The sequence below is a fragment of the Palaemon carinicauda genome, chromosome 12, assembly GCF_036898095.1.
Source record: "Palaemon carinicauda isolate YSFRI2023 chromosome 12, ASM3689809v2, whole genome shotgun sequence".
Taxonomy (NCBI): domain Eukaryota; kingdom Metazoa; phylum Arthropoda; class Malacostraca; order Decapoda; family Palaemonidae; genus Palaemon; species Palaemon carinicauda.
Genome location: NC_090736.1, coordinates 67,252,444 through 67,266,382, shown reverse-complemented (window position 1 = coordinate 67,266,382; position 13,939 = coordinate 67,252,444). Strand labels below are relative to the sequence as shown.

The following is a 13,939-nucleotide window of genomic DNA, read 5'->3' as shown; positions in this document are numbered from 1 at the left end:
ATCACCACAATTGTGACTGGAATACCGAATCTCACAGAACATAAATGATAAGTCATAACAAGAGATTATTCCAAAAAAGGACTACAACTACCATGAATAATAAGGTGCATAGCTGCTTGAGATCTTGGTGTCTGGCAGCACATGTGCAGTTCTACTAGTTCACTGCTATTTTCTTTCTTTTATGAGGGACTGAAGCATCAAGGGCAACTTTGTGCCACATGAAAGGGGGAATCATAAGTATTGAGTTTATAGCAAAAGAATAAATTTTGAATTATATACAGAGTATAATATAAACTTTAATGAAATTGAGTGACATACTTCAAAAATTAGCACCTGAGGAACCAAAAAACTCGCCATGAGGGAATTACAAACACAAAAAATGACCAAATTACTACTGTATTTACAAATAAATGACATTAAGTAGTTCCTGCATTTATACTGACCAATAGGAATTTTATTGACAAAATAAATTATGCTTTAATTATTAAAATTTGAAATTTCTTCCAATCAAATCTATGTACCACACATACCTTTTGATAAACTTTTCACACGAGCTACATTTGCAAAAAAGAAGAAATTCAAGGTAATGAAGTCTCACCTTCATGCAATGAAGTGTAAATAGAATCGTCCTCTCTAAGTTATTTAGTGCATCATCATAATCATTACTATGTACAAGCACTTCTTCCTAAACTCAATCTTCATACGCAAAAGTGGAGAGATAAAACCATAAAGAGAAGAGCAATCTTCCTCCTTGGCTACTAACAATGAATGAAAACTATAGTGAAAATACTCAACAAAGAGGTAAACCTACATCTCTCCCTTTACCTCCATCAGGGTCTGTACATTTCAACAATATTAAATCCTATTATATACAACTGGTTTATGGCAAGGATATATAACTTTTAAATGTTAATAAAGGGAATATGTAATACCATAGATTATGAGAAAAATGAAAATATTGAGGAAAGGGAAAGGGGGCAGAATGGAATATATGATGGAAATTGAAATGGAGTGTCAAAATGTTATGAACATTAAATAAAAACTGCTGCTAACTATGAGTCAAATGGTAGTTTGATTAATCTGCTCTTGTAACAGGGCTACCATTTCCAGTAATTTAGTGTTTTCTTCTTTCAATTTTTTAATTTCCTTATCTTTTTCTCTGTTTTCACTCAAGATATCCGATATTAACTGCAAATCAGGCATAGTCGTACTCTTTCCGATGCCTAATGGATCAGAGTTACCACAAGAACTTTCAGGTAATGCAATTTCTAAATTATCACAGTGAATTTTCCCACTATTTATACAATTAACTTCCTTATACTGAATGCTTTGCAAAGAAGAAAATGAGTTTATTTCCGTTGTTCTAATATAATTTTTGGAATATCTATTTGATAAACTATACAAGGACACACGCTTCAAAAGTTCAGTTGCAGTTGGTCTCTTTGCTTGATCCACCGAAGTAAGCTGTATTATCCAAGACGCCTGAAACAAAGTTAAGAAATCAAAGTCTATTTCTTTTAAACAACAGTTTCGCTTGAAACTTAAGCATTTTTACTACAAAAAAACAAAACTAGAGCCAAACTATCAGTATTAGCCATATGACTCTGTTACTCAAGACAACACTAAAATCACTTTAAACTTGAAGCAAGCACAATTGTAAATTTCATGGTGGATAACCTCTTAGTAAGATCAATTGTTGCAACTAATGGTTAAGTAAATCTACTATAATTTGTTGAGAGAAACTTATACAATTTAGATCATAAATGTAGACTTCCCAAGAGTTATGTGTTGTTGCAGTATTTCAAAATGTAACCTACAACTAAGAATGCTTTCAGTTCAAATCAGTTTAATTGGATAAAAAATCACATATTCTAAAAGTAGTTTGCATTTTCCCTAACTACACAAAAGTTAAGTCCTTTAATAGGAGTATGACCAGAGAAGCTTAAATTATCAAGGTAGGTATAACTATCGGAAGGTGGTGAGGCATCCCCACCTACCTGTTTGTCAGCTTGACCCTCACTTTTCCCTTTAGCCTAGGACTTGCAGGAGAGTTGAAGCAGAAGTGCAACATAAAGGACTCAAGTTTGTATAGTAGTGAAAATTTGTATTTTTCCTAGCTATACAAACATGAAACTTTTAGCTAAGGAATAAGGTTTTAGAGTGAGCTGGACGGCTGTTGAATAATTTTGTCGAGCAGTTAAACGACAGGTGGGTGCAAGGGCGGGGACCTGCGCCCCTTACCAGTCAAAGTCTCTTCACTTATTGCCTTTTGGCTCAGGACTGAGAGGGTGGTTGTAGAGGGAAGCACAACTGTACGAGAGAGAAGGAGATGACTCGAGCAACCTTCCATTTGTCTATCATTGGGATGAATAGGCTGATAGGGCTTGGTACATGATCAAAGGAGCCCTTACCCCCGAAGCAGATAGCAGTCAGGAATAATATATCTGGCATATGATGACCAATGGGTTTGTATATATTCCACCATCAATTTCTATAGGTTCTAAAGAATGGTGCTCAGAAGGGTCATTTACTAGCATCAAGTCTGATCCAACAAGTAACACTTCAGTCACTTGCCCCTATGAGAAGGGCAGAAAGAATGTAGGTGAAGAACTAGTCATTCTACCTCCATTCCAGACTTGCATCTATATGTTACCATAGACAAGATGATTATCATCCTGTTTGGGATCTGAGCTTGCTACACCACTACTTAAGCAGACATCACAAGACTAAGTGCAAAGATGCCAAGGGACTTGTGGGTACTCCTGTAGAATAAAGGTCGTGAGAGTGATATGGTGCATAAACACCCCTACCTCCAACATCTGGCCACTCCAAGATTTCTCTTGAAGACAAGGGTGAGGGCATAGCCCCTGATTTTGCAAGTTCTGGTCCTAGCTGGTACCTAGACTCTTAACCTAGACCATCTCTTTCTTGGTTCTGCCTATGCTAAGGAAGAGCAGCCAACACTTAAATCCGTTTTTAGCAGTCTCTCGTCAGACGCAAGATAATTCATGTGTCCTAATTAACATAGAATGAGTTAAAAAATCAGTCTAATTTCTAATAATACTTTTGCAAGTTTGGTATTCCTCAGGTTGATTTTCATGTAGTCTAATAATGATTACCAAGAAATTTAGGCCAATGATGTAAGAAAATTTATCATTTTGTCGGGTTCTTCAGATAACACTGCAGAGCTCTCACAGGGCACAAAAGCCTCTTCTCTCCATGCCACTCTATGCTTCACACAGAAAGGTGGTGGAGAAGGGCTCAAACCTGGGATCGTGCCCAGGCAGGGTCCAAGTTTGGCAATGCGTCCTGTCACTAAACTAAGGACCTCCTACACCTCTCAGAATGCGAGACTACGGCAGAGAGACCAAGGTACTTGCCTAATCTCTCTGCCAATTATAAGTCTGCAGAGACAGTCTTCAGAGTTAGAAGCTTGACTGAGGCCTACTCAAAAGATTGGGTAGGATATCAGAAACAGAAAGACTGTTAGAAGCTACTCTTGAGCATAGGCAATCCTTATGAGAAGGAGAGATCTTCCACTTTCGTCGAAAGTCCTTGCTCAAGTCTAAGCAATAGCCTTGATGGCCACTAGTGAGAGAAGCTTTTCCCTACCAGAAAGAAGAGGAACTCTGCAATCTGGCACAGAAATGATCCGACCTGAGAAGAATCCCTTCTATGATATCAATTGTGGGGGATGGCCCACTTTCCCTGGGAGAGTGAGGGCCAAAGGAGTTCCCCTGGGATCCCAACAAGGCAGAATGGAAAACCATTCAGCATGAAGCCATCTGGGAGCTACACGGATCAACCAGTCTCTCAACTTCATTCCACATGGTAAATTAGCTGATGAAACAGGGTTGGAAAAAGAAAGGGCGTAATCGCCCATATGACCCCATGGGTGTTGGAAGGTGACTTCAAACACAACTATATTACTCAATAGGGGGAGTAAGCCTAGGACGCTTCCTGTTTAGTCATATGGCGAACAGGTCGATCCCAGGAGAACATCCCAAACCAGAAGCCTCTCTGTTATGTTGGAGAAGATGCTGTTGTAAGGACCATTATGCTTGCAATGGGATGCTGTAACCAAAACACAAGATGGCATCAAAACTATTGTTGTTTATTTTGGAAACGAAGGTACAGTAGTATTCTATTTGAAAATTAAACTCTATCTCTAGTAACTAATATTGTAAGCCTACAATTCTTATGTATCAAATGGTTTTGATTCTGCAAGTCAAAGATACAGGAAGTCGTTGACTTTTGACCGAGATGGGGACCGAGAGACATGTCGTAAGTCAATCTGGATGTATGCCTTACTTGAAAAGTCAAGTTTCGTAGATTTATTATGCTATGTCATGATTCGGCAATCATCTACTGTAAGTCATATTTTATCAATATTTTCTTACTGTATATTATTTCATTTTCTTGTTTCATAGGATATCATATGTCCAATTAAAGCATTTCTGCATTATATTTTTCAATTTACGAAGTATTCTAACAATCAACAATTACTGACTTTTTTATTTTTGCTTACCTTTAGTTATGATCGTCTGACCTAAAGGTCATGCTACCATATCCAGAGAATGCGCACCTACAAGGCATATTGTTTATACAATTTCTTAACTGATTCAAAATATCTTCATGATGAATATTACATTAGCTCCAGTATGTTACAGGATATCAATTTTTATAGTTTGTTTATAACATAATTATTAGTTATCATTACAAATACGTTCTCTCTCTCTCTTTCTGTGTGTGTGGTTGCACACGTAAGTGTTTGGTACAGGTAGTTCATTTTCAAAGCTTCATTCAGTAACTAATTTTTAGATCATTATTAAGCCTTAATATCTCATTAGACATTATTGTGTTTAATTGTGGCTTATCAATCCCTTTAATACGATGATGTCGTTATACGTAAAAACATGCCTGGTGATACAGACGATGATGTCCGGATACTTCATCATCATTACAGTATTAACATCATCATTACAAGCTTTAATATAAGTCACATAAAGGTTAAAATTACTTGTATATCCTACAAAAGATTACAGGACATGGTCGTGTATCACACACAATTCACACGAGAAATTTCACTAAAAATCTCCTCTCCTTGATATCAGGCCCCCCCCCCCTCTTTCTTTCAACACCCAACCAACAAAGTGTTTGTGATTCTACCCTTTATTTCTGATTGTGTAAGAGCTATTTTATAGTCTTATTTTATGTTCTTTCAGTCTGCTTTTATGTTACTATATTGAATCACATCAATCTCTCTAGCCAATGGGAACATTCCCTACCTGAGGTACTACTCCAAACCCCCGACACCCACGGATTAGAGACATAAGGATCCTAACATCTTGCCCTACCACTAACCAAAATTCTTACAATTCTAGTCCTTATTCATGATTATGTATTTTAGTGTATTTCTATTTGCATTCATGTTCAAATCACAAAAAAAAAAGTACTACAAATCGTTCTTCAATTCTCCGCCTATAACTCCAAGCCCCACCCTACAAACTAAGCCAAATGTTTTATCAGTAATTCAAGTTACTGACACATGACAAAATTTGTTTTTTCTCATTTTATTCCTTTTTTCTCAACATTCATTTCTTGAAACTAAAAACTACATGACTTATATAATTCATATATGTATTGTTCATTGTTTTCACGAGTAAATTTAACCTATTGTCATTATTTCCATCTATTGCCATTCTACATAGTATTTGTCATGTTCTTACACAAGCAGTCTCTATTTCCAAGCTCGTGAAATACCTAGACCATGAATGATCCAGTTAATAGTGACAATGACATGCAAGATGGAATGACAAGAACAAACAAACCTTATGTCTAATTAACTAAATTAAAATTAGGTGAGAGAGAGAGAGAGAGAGAGAGAGAGAGAGAGAGAGAGAGAGAGAGAGAGAGAGAGAGAGAGAGAGAGAGAGAGAGAGAGAGAGAGAGAGAGAGAGAGAGAGAGACTCACTCTCACTCTCATTGTTTTTGTCATTCCATCTTGCATGTCATTGTCACTTTGAACTGGATCATTCATGGTCTAGGTATTTCACGAGCTTTAAAATAGAAACTGCTAAAGAGAGAACATGACAAATACTGCGTAGAATGGCAGTAGATGGAAATAATGACAATAGGCTAACTTTACTTGTGACAACAATGAACACACACACAAACTCTCTCTCTCTCTCTCTCTCTCTCTCTCTCTCTCTCTCTCTCTCTCTCACATGTTTCTTTTGTCATCAGTTTTTTGTTTATCATATATACACCTACAGGTGAGGCAGCTGTAGCATGTTCATGACATAAAACACTAATAAACTCATTAAAGAAATGGATAGGGATATTTGCATGGGAGGCTAAGTGAGCCGAGTGCAAAGCCCAGGTCTTAACCTTGAAAAAGTGAATTGGCAGATACATGTCTGAAGATCAAGGAGGTATGCACAAAATAACTAGTCTATTTAATAAACAAAAAAACTGAAGAATCCAGGAATTTCAGAAGACTATAAGTAAGGCACAAGTATAACTAATGGGCTTGTGATGAAACAAAGTAAATATTTTACTTTTGTTTACACTGTAACCAAAGTTTATAATACTATATAAAAATTATACTGTAAAAAATCACATACTTGAATAGAACATCAGTATACTTACAATTTCAGGCCATCGTTTAACAACTTCGGGATCTAAAAACCTATGTTTCTTGAGTTTATTAATATAATCAACTCTTTCAGACCCCGTTTTAAAGGGTTGGACGAGTTCTAATAAGATGATCCCCAAATTATACATATCACTCTGGAAATAAAATGTTTATAAATTATTCTACCCATCATATAACTACTGTTCTTTAAACTTCTTAATAATGTAGTAAATAAATTATTTCTGCCCATCATATAACAATTGTTCTTCAAACTTATTATTACTGTATTAATATGTTATCCTGACATTTCAAAACTTCAAAACCCCAATTTTACATATTTTATTGACATAAATTTTAAGATGACTTTTAAACATATTACTATTGAAAGTTAGCATTAATGAATTTGCAAAAACATTATATACATTCTTGGAGTAACATAACAATTTCATACATCACACCCCACAGAACTGAGATAACCCGGCAGGTTGTTGAGGCCTATTGGTAATGTATGCCTGGCGATCATCAGACTAGGGTTTGAGTCATGCTCAAACTCCTTAGTTCCTTTAGTATTTGCAACCTCACCATCCTCGTGAGCTTGGATGGAGAGGGGGCTTGGGCGCTACTCATATGTATATATATGGTCTGTGTCTTGAGCAGTGTCCTGCTTGCTAGGGCAATGTCACTGTCCCTTGCCTCTGTCATTCATGATTGGCCTTTAAATCTTTAATGGCAATAACCTTGGCTTGGGTACATAATGCCTTTATTGTCTTTCCAGTCTCAAAGTTGGAAATAAATCCCTACTCCTGTGACATCACCAGTCCACGGAGATGATGGGAGTGTGCATGTACAGGTATATGAACATCAGGCGTGTATAAAACCAATAAATTCCAATTATTTTCATGAAATCCCACTGGTTTACATTGCTTATTCCCACACACTAATGGAAGTGGGTCAGTGAAGGAAAGCGATAGGAAATGTAGTCTGAAACTAATAAACTTATCTAGAACCTGGGATGTACCTCTTGGCCTAGTACCCCGGTAATTAATCATCACCAAATAAGGTGTTATAGCTTAAGCCTCCACATCATGAACCAAATAAAACCCAACTACCAAACTACGTATACACATGTAAATTACCTAAAACCCTTTATTTTCAATGGAAAAAACTAATACTAGAATGTTAATAAATTTAAAAATCTAAGATAAATACAAATTTTAATTTTATCTACTACTGTACACATGCTTTTTAAAAATATCAAAATCTTAAAAACAAAGAACTTCTTGGAATTGAATATCAGTTGTTCCCTGACCAAAACACTTATTCCCCTATAAAAATTGCAAATTTTCTTGAAAATAATTTGTATTTTGCCTAACTATACAACCCTGAGTCCTTTAAAAGGAGTAGGCCTTCATTATTTGCGGTTGTTAGGTTACAGATAGACGTGATATGGTGATTTTCACAGATAAATGTTCCACTAGGGTGGGCTAACTCCTAAAATAGTCACTGCCCCTTGCCAAGAGTGGGTGGCCAAGCTGGTGATTAACACAGTAAATAATGCCTAATATGATTTTTAATTGGTTTCTACCACAGTTCATAATTATATGTACAGTGTACAGTACATGTGCACACATGTACAATATGTACTGAACACAGTAAGAAAGACTAAAGTGCGTTACTGTGCTAAAGTAAATATCTACTGGGTCATCATCATCCCCTTATTGTTCTGTTTAACAAAACAGTTGTTCCTATCTATAATCAATTTCTTTTAGCGAGGCAGATTTGCACCGACTCGCAGCAGTGCCCTTTTTAGCTCAGAAAAGTTTCCTGATCGCTGATTGGTTGGACAAGATGATTCTAACCAATCAGCAATCAGGACACTTTTCCGAGCTAAAAAGGGCACTGCTGTGAGTCGGTGGAAATCTGCCTCGCTAAAAGAAATGTTCTATAGTAATACTGTAATCTAACACTCATTGATACTGCAGTGTATATTACTCTAATATATATATACAGAAATATCACTATAGTACAGCTTAACTGTACAGTACTGTAAATCTTTGGTGTTTTCATTCAGGCGACTCACGTAGCCTACACGTTTTCTTTAAGCACGACGCAATTATGTGTCTTCTCTTGCGCAGTACTGTATGCTATATCTACAGTGCAGTAACCTGGTAATTATATTTATTGCATCTTCTACTTTAATGGACTAGAAAAATAAAAGATAATGATAAAAGTATCATCCGTAACATTACAGTATAATCATTGTATAAACGCATACAGCCATAATAACCAAACCAAAAATAAATAAACAGCAGTTGGTTTTAATAATCGTATGATTATTTTCTACTTACATGGTAGTTTGGAAGGAGTGACTTAACATATAATGTGGTCAGTATAATCATATAGTGTAGTTGTGTTTTTAAATAAAATAAAAATAAGAATTTATTTTATCTTTACAGGAAAAAAAATTCCTTTAGGATTGTTTAGTAGGTGTACATATTTTGCCAAAATGGCAGTAGACGGTATGCTTACAAAATCTCACTGACAAAGTTGTAAACATTGCTAAAACTAACAAATATTATTTTTATACTTTTTTAAGCAGAATTATAGCTTATTTTATATACTGTACTGAAAACATAAATATCTTGGCAATAATTGTTTCTTTTAAAGACGCAAACAAAAGCAGTACTTTCGATTACTGTCCCCTCCCCTCTCTCTCTCTCTCTCATCATTACATTCAAGAAAATTACAATTATTAAAATAGTTAATAGGGCTTCAATTAAATTTCAGAGTATTGTTTGTACCATTTCTTAACTTATTCAAAACATCTACTATATATAGTTAATATAGTATTACATAAGCACCAATGTGTTATAAGCTATCATAATTTTTATAGAATACACCTCCTGACTGACGTTGCCATATGGACTTCCCTGCCATGGCATTCTTGGCTTTGGTTTTGGAGTCTAGATTCCCTTCACAAAGGAAAGTGTCCCTCCAGGATGTTGGAAGGAGGCACTTGTGAGGGTCTAGGGACACCAATAGCTAAAGCCTCAGTTGCAGGAGCAGGTGGAGGTAAGGAAATTGGACACTGGTCCACAGGCACTACAGTACCTCAATTTCCTGAGGGTTGAAGGGGTGGACACATATCTCCCTGGCAGAGCCTATGTCCCTACTCGTTTTAGCATAGACGAGATCGGCGTGCGGTAGAGTTATGCCTCTCATCTTGCTCTTCTGTCTCTTAGCCATGGTCTCCCTCACCTTTACAGGAAGTAAAGGGAAGTAGGTTGACCAGGGCACCAGCCACCCGTAGAGATACTACCGTTACAGAGTTATCGGGTTCTTTGAATGGCCATACAGTACTATAATGGACCCTTCTCTCTGGTTACGGTTCATTTTTGCTTTGCCTACAGATATACCGAATAGTCTGGCCTATTCCTTACATTCTCCTCTGCCCTCATACACCTGCCAACACAGGAATTACCAAACAATTTTTCTTCATCCTAGGGGTTAAATACTGGACACTAATTGTTCAGTGGCTACTTTCCTCTTGGTAAGAGTAGAAGAGACACTTTAGTTATGGTAAGCAGCTCTTCCAGGAGAGGGACACTCCAAAATCAAACCATCGTTCTCTAGTTTTGGGTAGTGTCATAGCCTCTGTACTGTGGTCTTCCACTGTCTTGGGTTAGAATTCTCTTGCTTGAGGGTATACTCGGGCACACTATTCTATCTTATTTCTCTTCCTCTGGTTTTGTTAAAGTTTTCATAGTTTATATAGGAAATATTTATTTTGGTGTTGTTGCTGCTCTTAGAATATTTTATTTTTCCTTGTTTCCCTTCCTCACTGGGCTATTTTCCCTGTTGAAGCCCTTGGCTGATAGCATCTGCTTTTCCAACTAGGGTTGTAGCTAAGCAAGTAATAATAATAATAATAATAATAATAATGATAATAATAATAATAATAATAATAATAATAATAATAATAATAATAACCAGATAAGGATCAGAAGGTGGAGGCACTTCGGCACTAGATCGAGACTGGGAAGATAGTCGTTCCTTGGGCGACAAATGTCTCCTTCTAGGGTTAGAACTCCTATGAAACGGGCTAGAGTTAGACTCCCAATTGAATCTGAGGAGTAGCCCTAACAGGGACAGTCAGGGGCTGTGTCAGTGGAGGAACCACACCCAAGGACTTCTGCAAGGTAGTTAGGAAGGTACTAACCCATGCAGAGAGCTCAGCACCTTTTGATAAGACCTGGGTTTCCTTTGAGAATTCTGGGGGATGAGAACGTCTCCTAGGAGGAACCCTAGAGAGAGCCTGCGCAGACGTAGGAGTGTGTTTCTGCGGCAACAGATGCTCTTTCGTCAATAGAAGAGTTAGCATACCTATTACATGCAGGAAGCTACTTAAACCCTTCTGGAATGGGTACAGGCATGCTGCTAGAGGGGGTAGAAGCCGGTATTAGTACCACAGTTGCTCGCAGCTCCGAAACCTGTACTTGTGAATCTCTCCTGGAAATCGCGCAGGTTTGTGCATAAAATCATAGGATTCGCACCCAAAATCGCGAGTTTCACGAGACAGTGGGTGCGATTCATGAGTAGAGGTGATACTGGAAGCAGGAAGCTTTGGGCATTCTTGTTGCTTCAGAAGACCACCTATGCCAGACGTAGTTGGCAAAGTGGGCTTCTGAGTAGGAGCAACTTTAAGAGATGGCAAAAGCGTCGTGGAGGGATGTGTTGTGGAGCGTTGCATGAGCGAATGCTAAAGCGCCCAGGCAGCAAAGGCATATAGAAAATGGCAAAAGGATTTACCAGTGAATCTTATTTTTACATTTTACATTATATTTATGTACTAATTTGTTTTTATTATTCAGTGTGTTTATATAAAAATAGAAATAATTCTTTTCACTTGTGAATGACAATAAAAGTACAAGCCATCATTACTCATGAAGGTGAACGTACCAGCAACATTAATCCTCTGGTGATCTCGACCATGAGAGAATCTGTCAGGGTCACGATTTTTGGCCAGGGAACAATGACGTTGTGTCAACCTACTTAAGTTGACATTTTAAGAAATAACAAAGGAATAAAGATATAAATAAAATTAAAATTGTATTAGGAAGTTGAATAAATTTTCTATATAGCATTTATGGATACAAAAATGGATGACACCAAAGTACATCATCAGATCTGCATAGGGGTAACGTATTCCTATGTTAAAAGATCTAAAATTCATTGAGGGATTTGATATAATGTGTAATTTCCTTGCTGATGGGCTTGGGGACAGAGAACATCATAATCCAGAACTAGCTTGGCAATTGATCTGTCTTGCAGGATAGAAGGCTTTAGACTACTGTAAATGGGAACTTGAATTGCCAGCCTTACCTTGAATTTTGGATAAAAATTCATAGATCTTACATAAAACAAACTATGTTCCTTATTTTTGGTATCCTTACAAAATGTCAAAAAAAAAATTAAATTCAATTTTGTATTTCTAATAATCTATTTTATAGATAATATCAAACTGTTATACAATTCTTTTTACTTACAGGAACTGGCAAGCATTTGTTTAGAAACTCATTTACACAAGTTAGGTACAGCTCGCCACATTTACCTTTTAGAGAAAAACATGAGTAAATACAGTGGCCGAGTTTGCTAGCAAATGATGCACATAACCAATCTAACATGATGCAACAGAACTATTTTAATGAATCTATATAAAAGATTAAAAATGAAAACATTTTTGTCTAGGGAAATCATATAATTAGCCACGTCATCCACATAATACTTTACTGTAATTCAGTTTGTTAAAGGGCACACACTTCATCAAGAGGAGTTATATAAGATCCAGACTACCATCATGGTACATATAAGTGGTTTTTTGGGCTCAAGCCATGTCGTCCTGATGGAAGGTTCCTATTGGTAGCTTTCTAAGGGATATCTGGCTATAGTGATATTCCCAGAGAATTGACCTTTAGGTCTCCAGAATTCTAACTCCTGGCGCGAATATCCTTAAAATTTCTCTTAAGGATATCGCATAAAATCAGGGGACGTATATCTTGATACGACACATAGCAATCTTCACCCCGAATAGCGTTTTCGCTTCGAGGAGGAAAGTGGCTAAACTGAAGGGGAGCCGTTATCAAGGTTACCCTTCCTCCCATACTATTACATGGCTCCAAGATGGCGCTCATTCCTATTTCAGTAACGATTGCGCACAGTGGTTTTCCCTGTATCTAACGTTTTTTATCGTTATTGAGAGGATTAATATGCAATCTCCAGCTGCTTCTACCTCTGGAAAGTTGAGTATTTATTCTTTACAGTGAATAATTTTTATCTCCTGCCTCACAGTGAAATTAGTTTAATTCAATGTGTTTTGGAGCTTGGCCGGTCACCGGAGGCGCCATGGTCGCTGTCGTTCGTTATGCATGTGTTATTTAGTTAGCAGAACAACATTCCCGGTGGTAATAGCATTAATAAATTATGAAAGCTATGCAGGCACAATTATACTAGTAAAAATATATTATGCATACAAATTTCCTCTTCCTTATGTCGATCGTATACGTTAGAGTTTTGGTGATTTAGGTAACCGAGATCTCGCCCTGCACTAGGCTACCTAGCCTATGCACTTTAGTATACTTTCATTATCTCCGGTTACCCCTGTGTATCGTTTTATCAATTCAACAGGAGATAGTATATCTCCTAGAATTAATCATATAATTCGATACTCGTCTCCTGTGGAGATTTAATGGTAATCCCTCCTTCCCTCTGAGTGCCGCCATAGGCGACAACCCTAACTTAGTCTTGCCATAGAGTAGTTCACTCAGGCTTGACTAGGCTAGTGTTTTCTGTCTCCCACCCTTGCCGGCGAGTATACCGACTTGAGTTTTTGACAGATCCTTAGAGTATTCAGTCTTCCTGCCAGCGCCGAGCGGCAGGGCGAGTAGCACTCCTCTGCCGGCTTAGAGCTGTTGGCATAGGAGGCTAAGCCTCCCTAGGCTGCACTTGAAGTGGTAGTAAGATGCCACCACCTTCGCCCCTGCGGTCTAGAAGATTAGTCCTATTTCAGCAGACCCTAGACTGAAGAATAGATATTCTTCTGCCGCCTAGGATGGCGCCGATACTGAAACAAAGTTTCACCCTTGTGTGGAAGTGGCGGCCTTCTTTTACACTTGATACAGGACCCTTTTCCCTGTCCCTCTCTGTCCTTTAGTGATGGCCTAGCTATCGCAATCCTGTGGCCGTCGTCCTGCTATCTCACCGCTTGCTGGGTAGATTGTGGTGCCGGCCAAGCTCCTACATAAG

At 37.5% G+C, this 13,939-nt stretch overlaps 1 protein-coding gene across 4 annotated transcripts in view; it reads right to left on the bottom strand.

Moving 5' to 3' along the window:
• Window positions 1–380: 380 nt before the first annotated feature.
• Window positions 381–13,939, bottom strand: part of LOC137651260 (eukaryotic translation initiation factor 2-alpha kinase 1-like) — a 103,453-nt gene continuing 89,894 nt past the window's right edge. For all 4 annotated transcript variants that reach the window (XM_068384512.1, XM_068384510.1, XM_068384511.1 and 1 more), the window contains exons 9-10: window positions 6,652–6,792; window positions 381–1,482 (exon numbers count right to left, since the gene is read on the bottom strand). In XM_068384512.1, coding sequence (XP_068240613.1) covers window positions 1,060–1,482; window positions 6,652–6,792 — 564 coding nt within the window. In that variant the 3' untranslated portion in view covers window positions 381–1,059. The remainder of the gene's footprint in view (window positions 1,483–6,651; window positions 6,793–13,939) is intronic.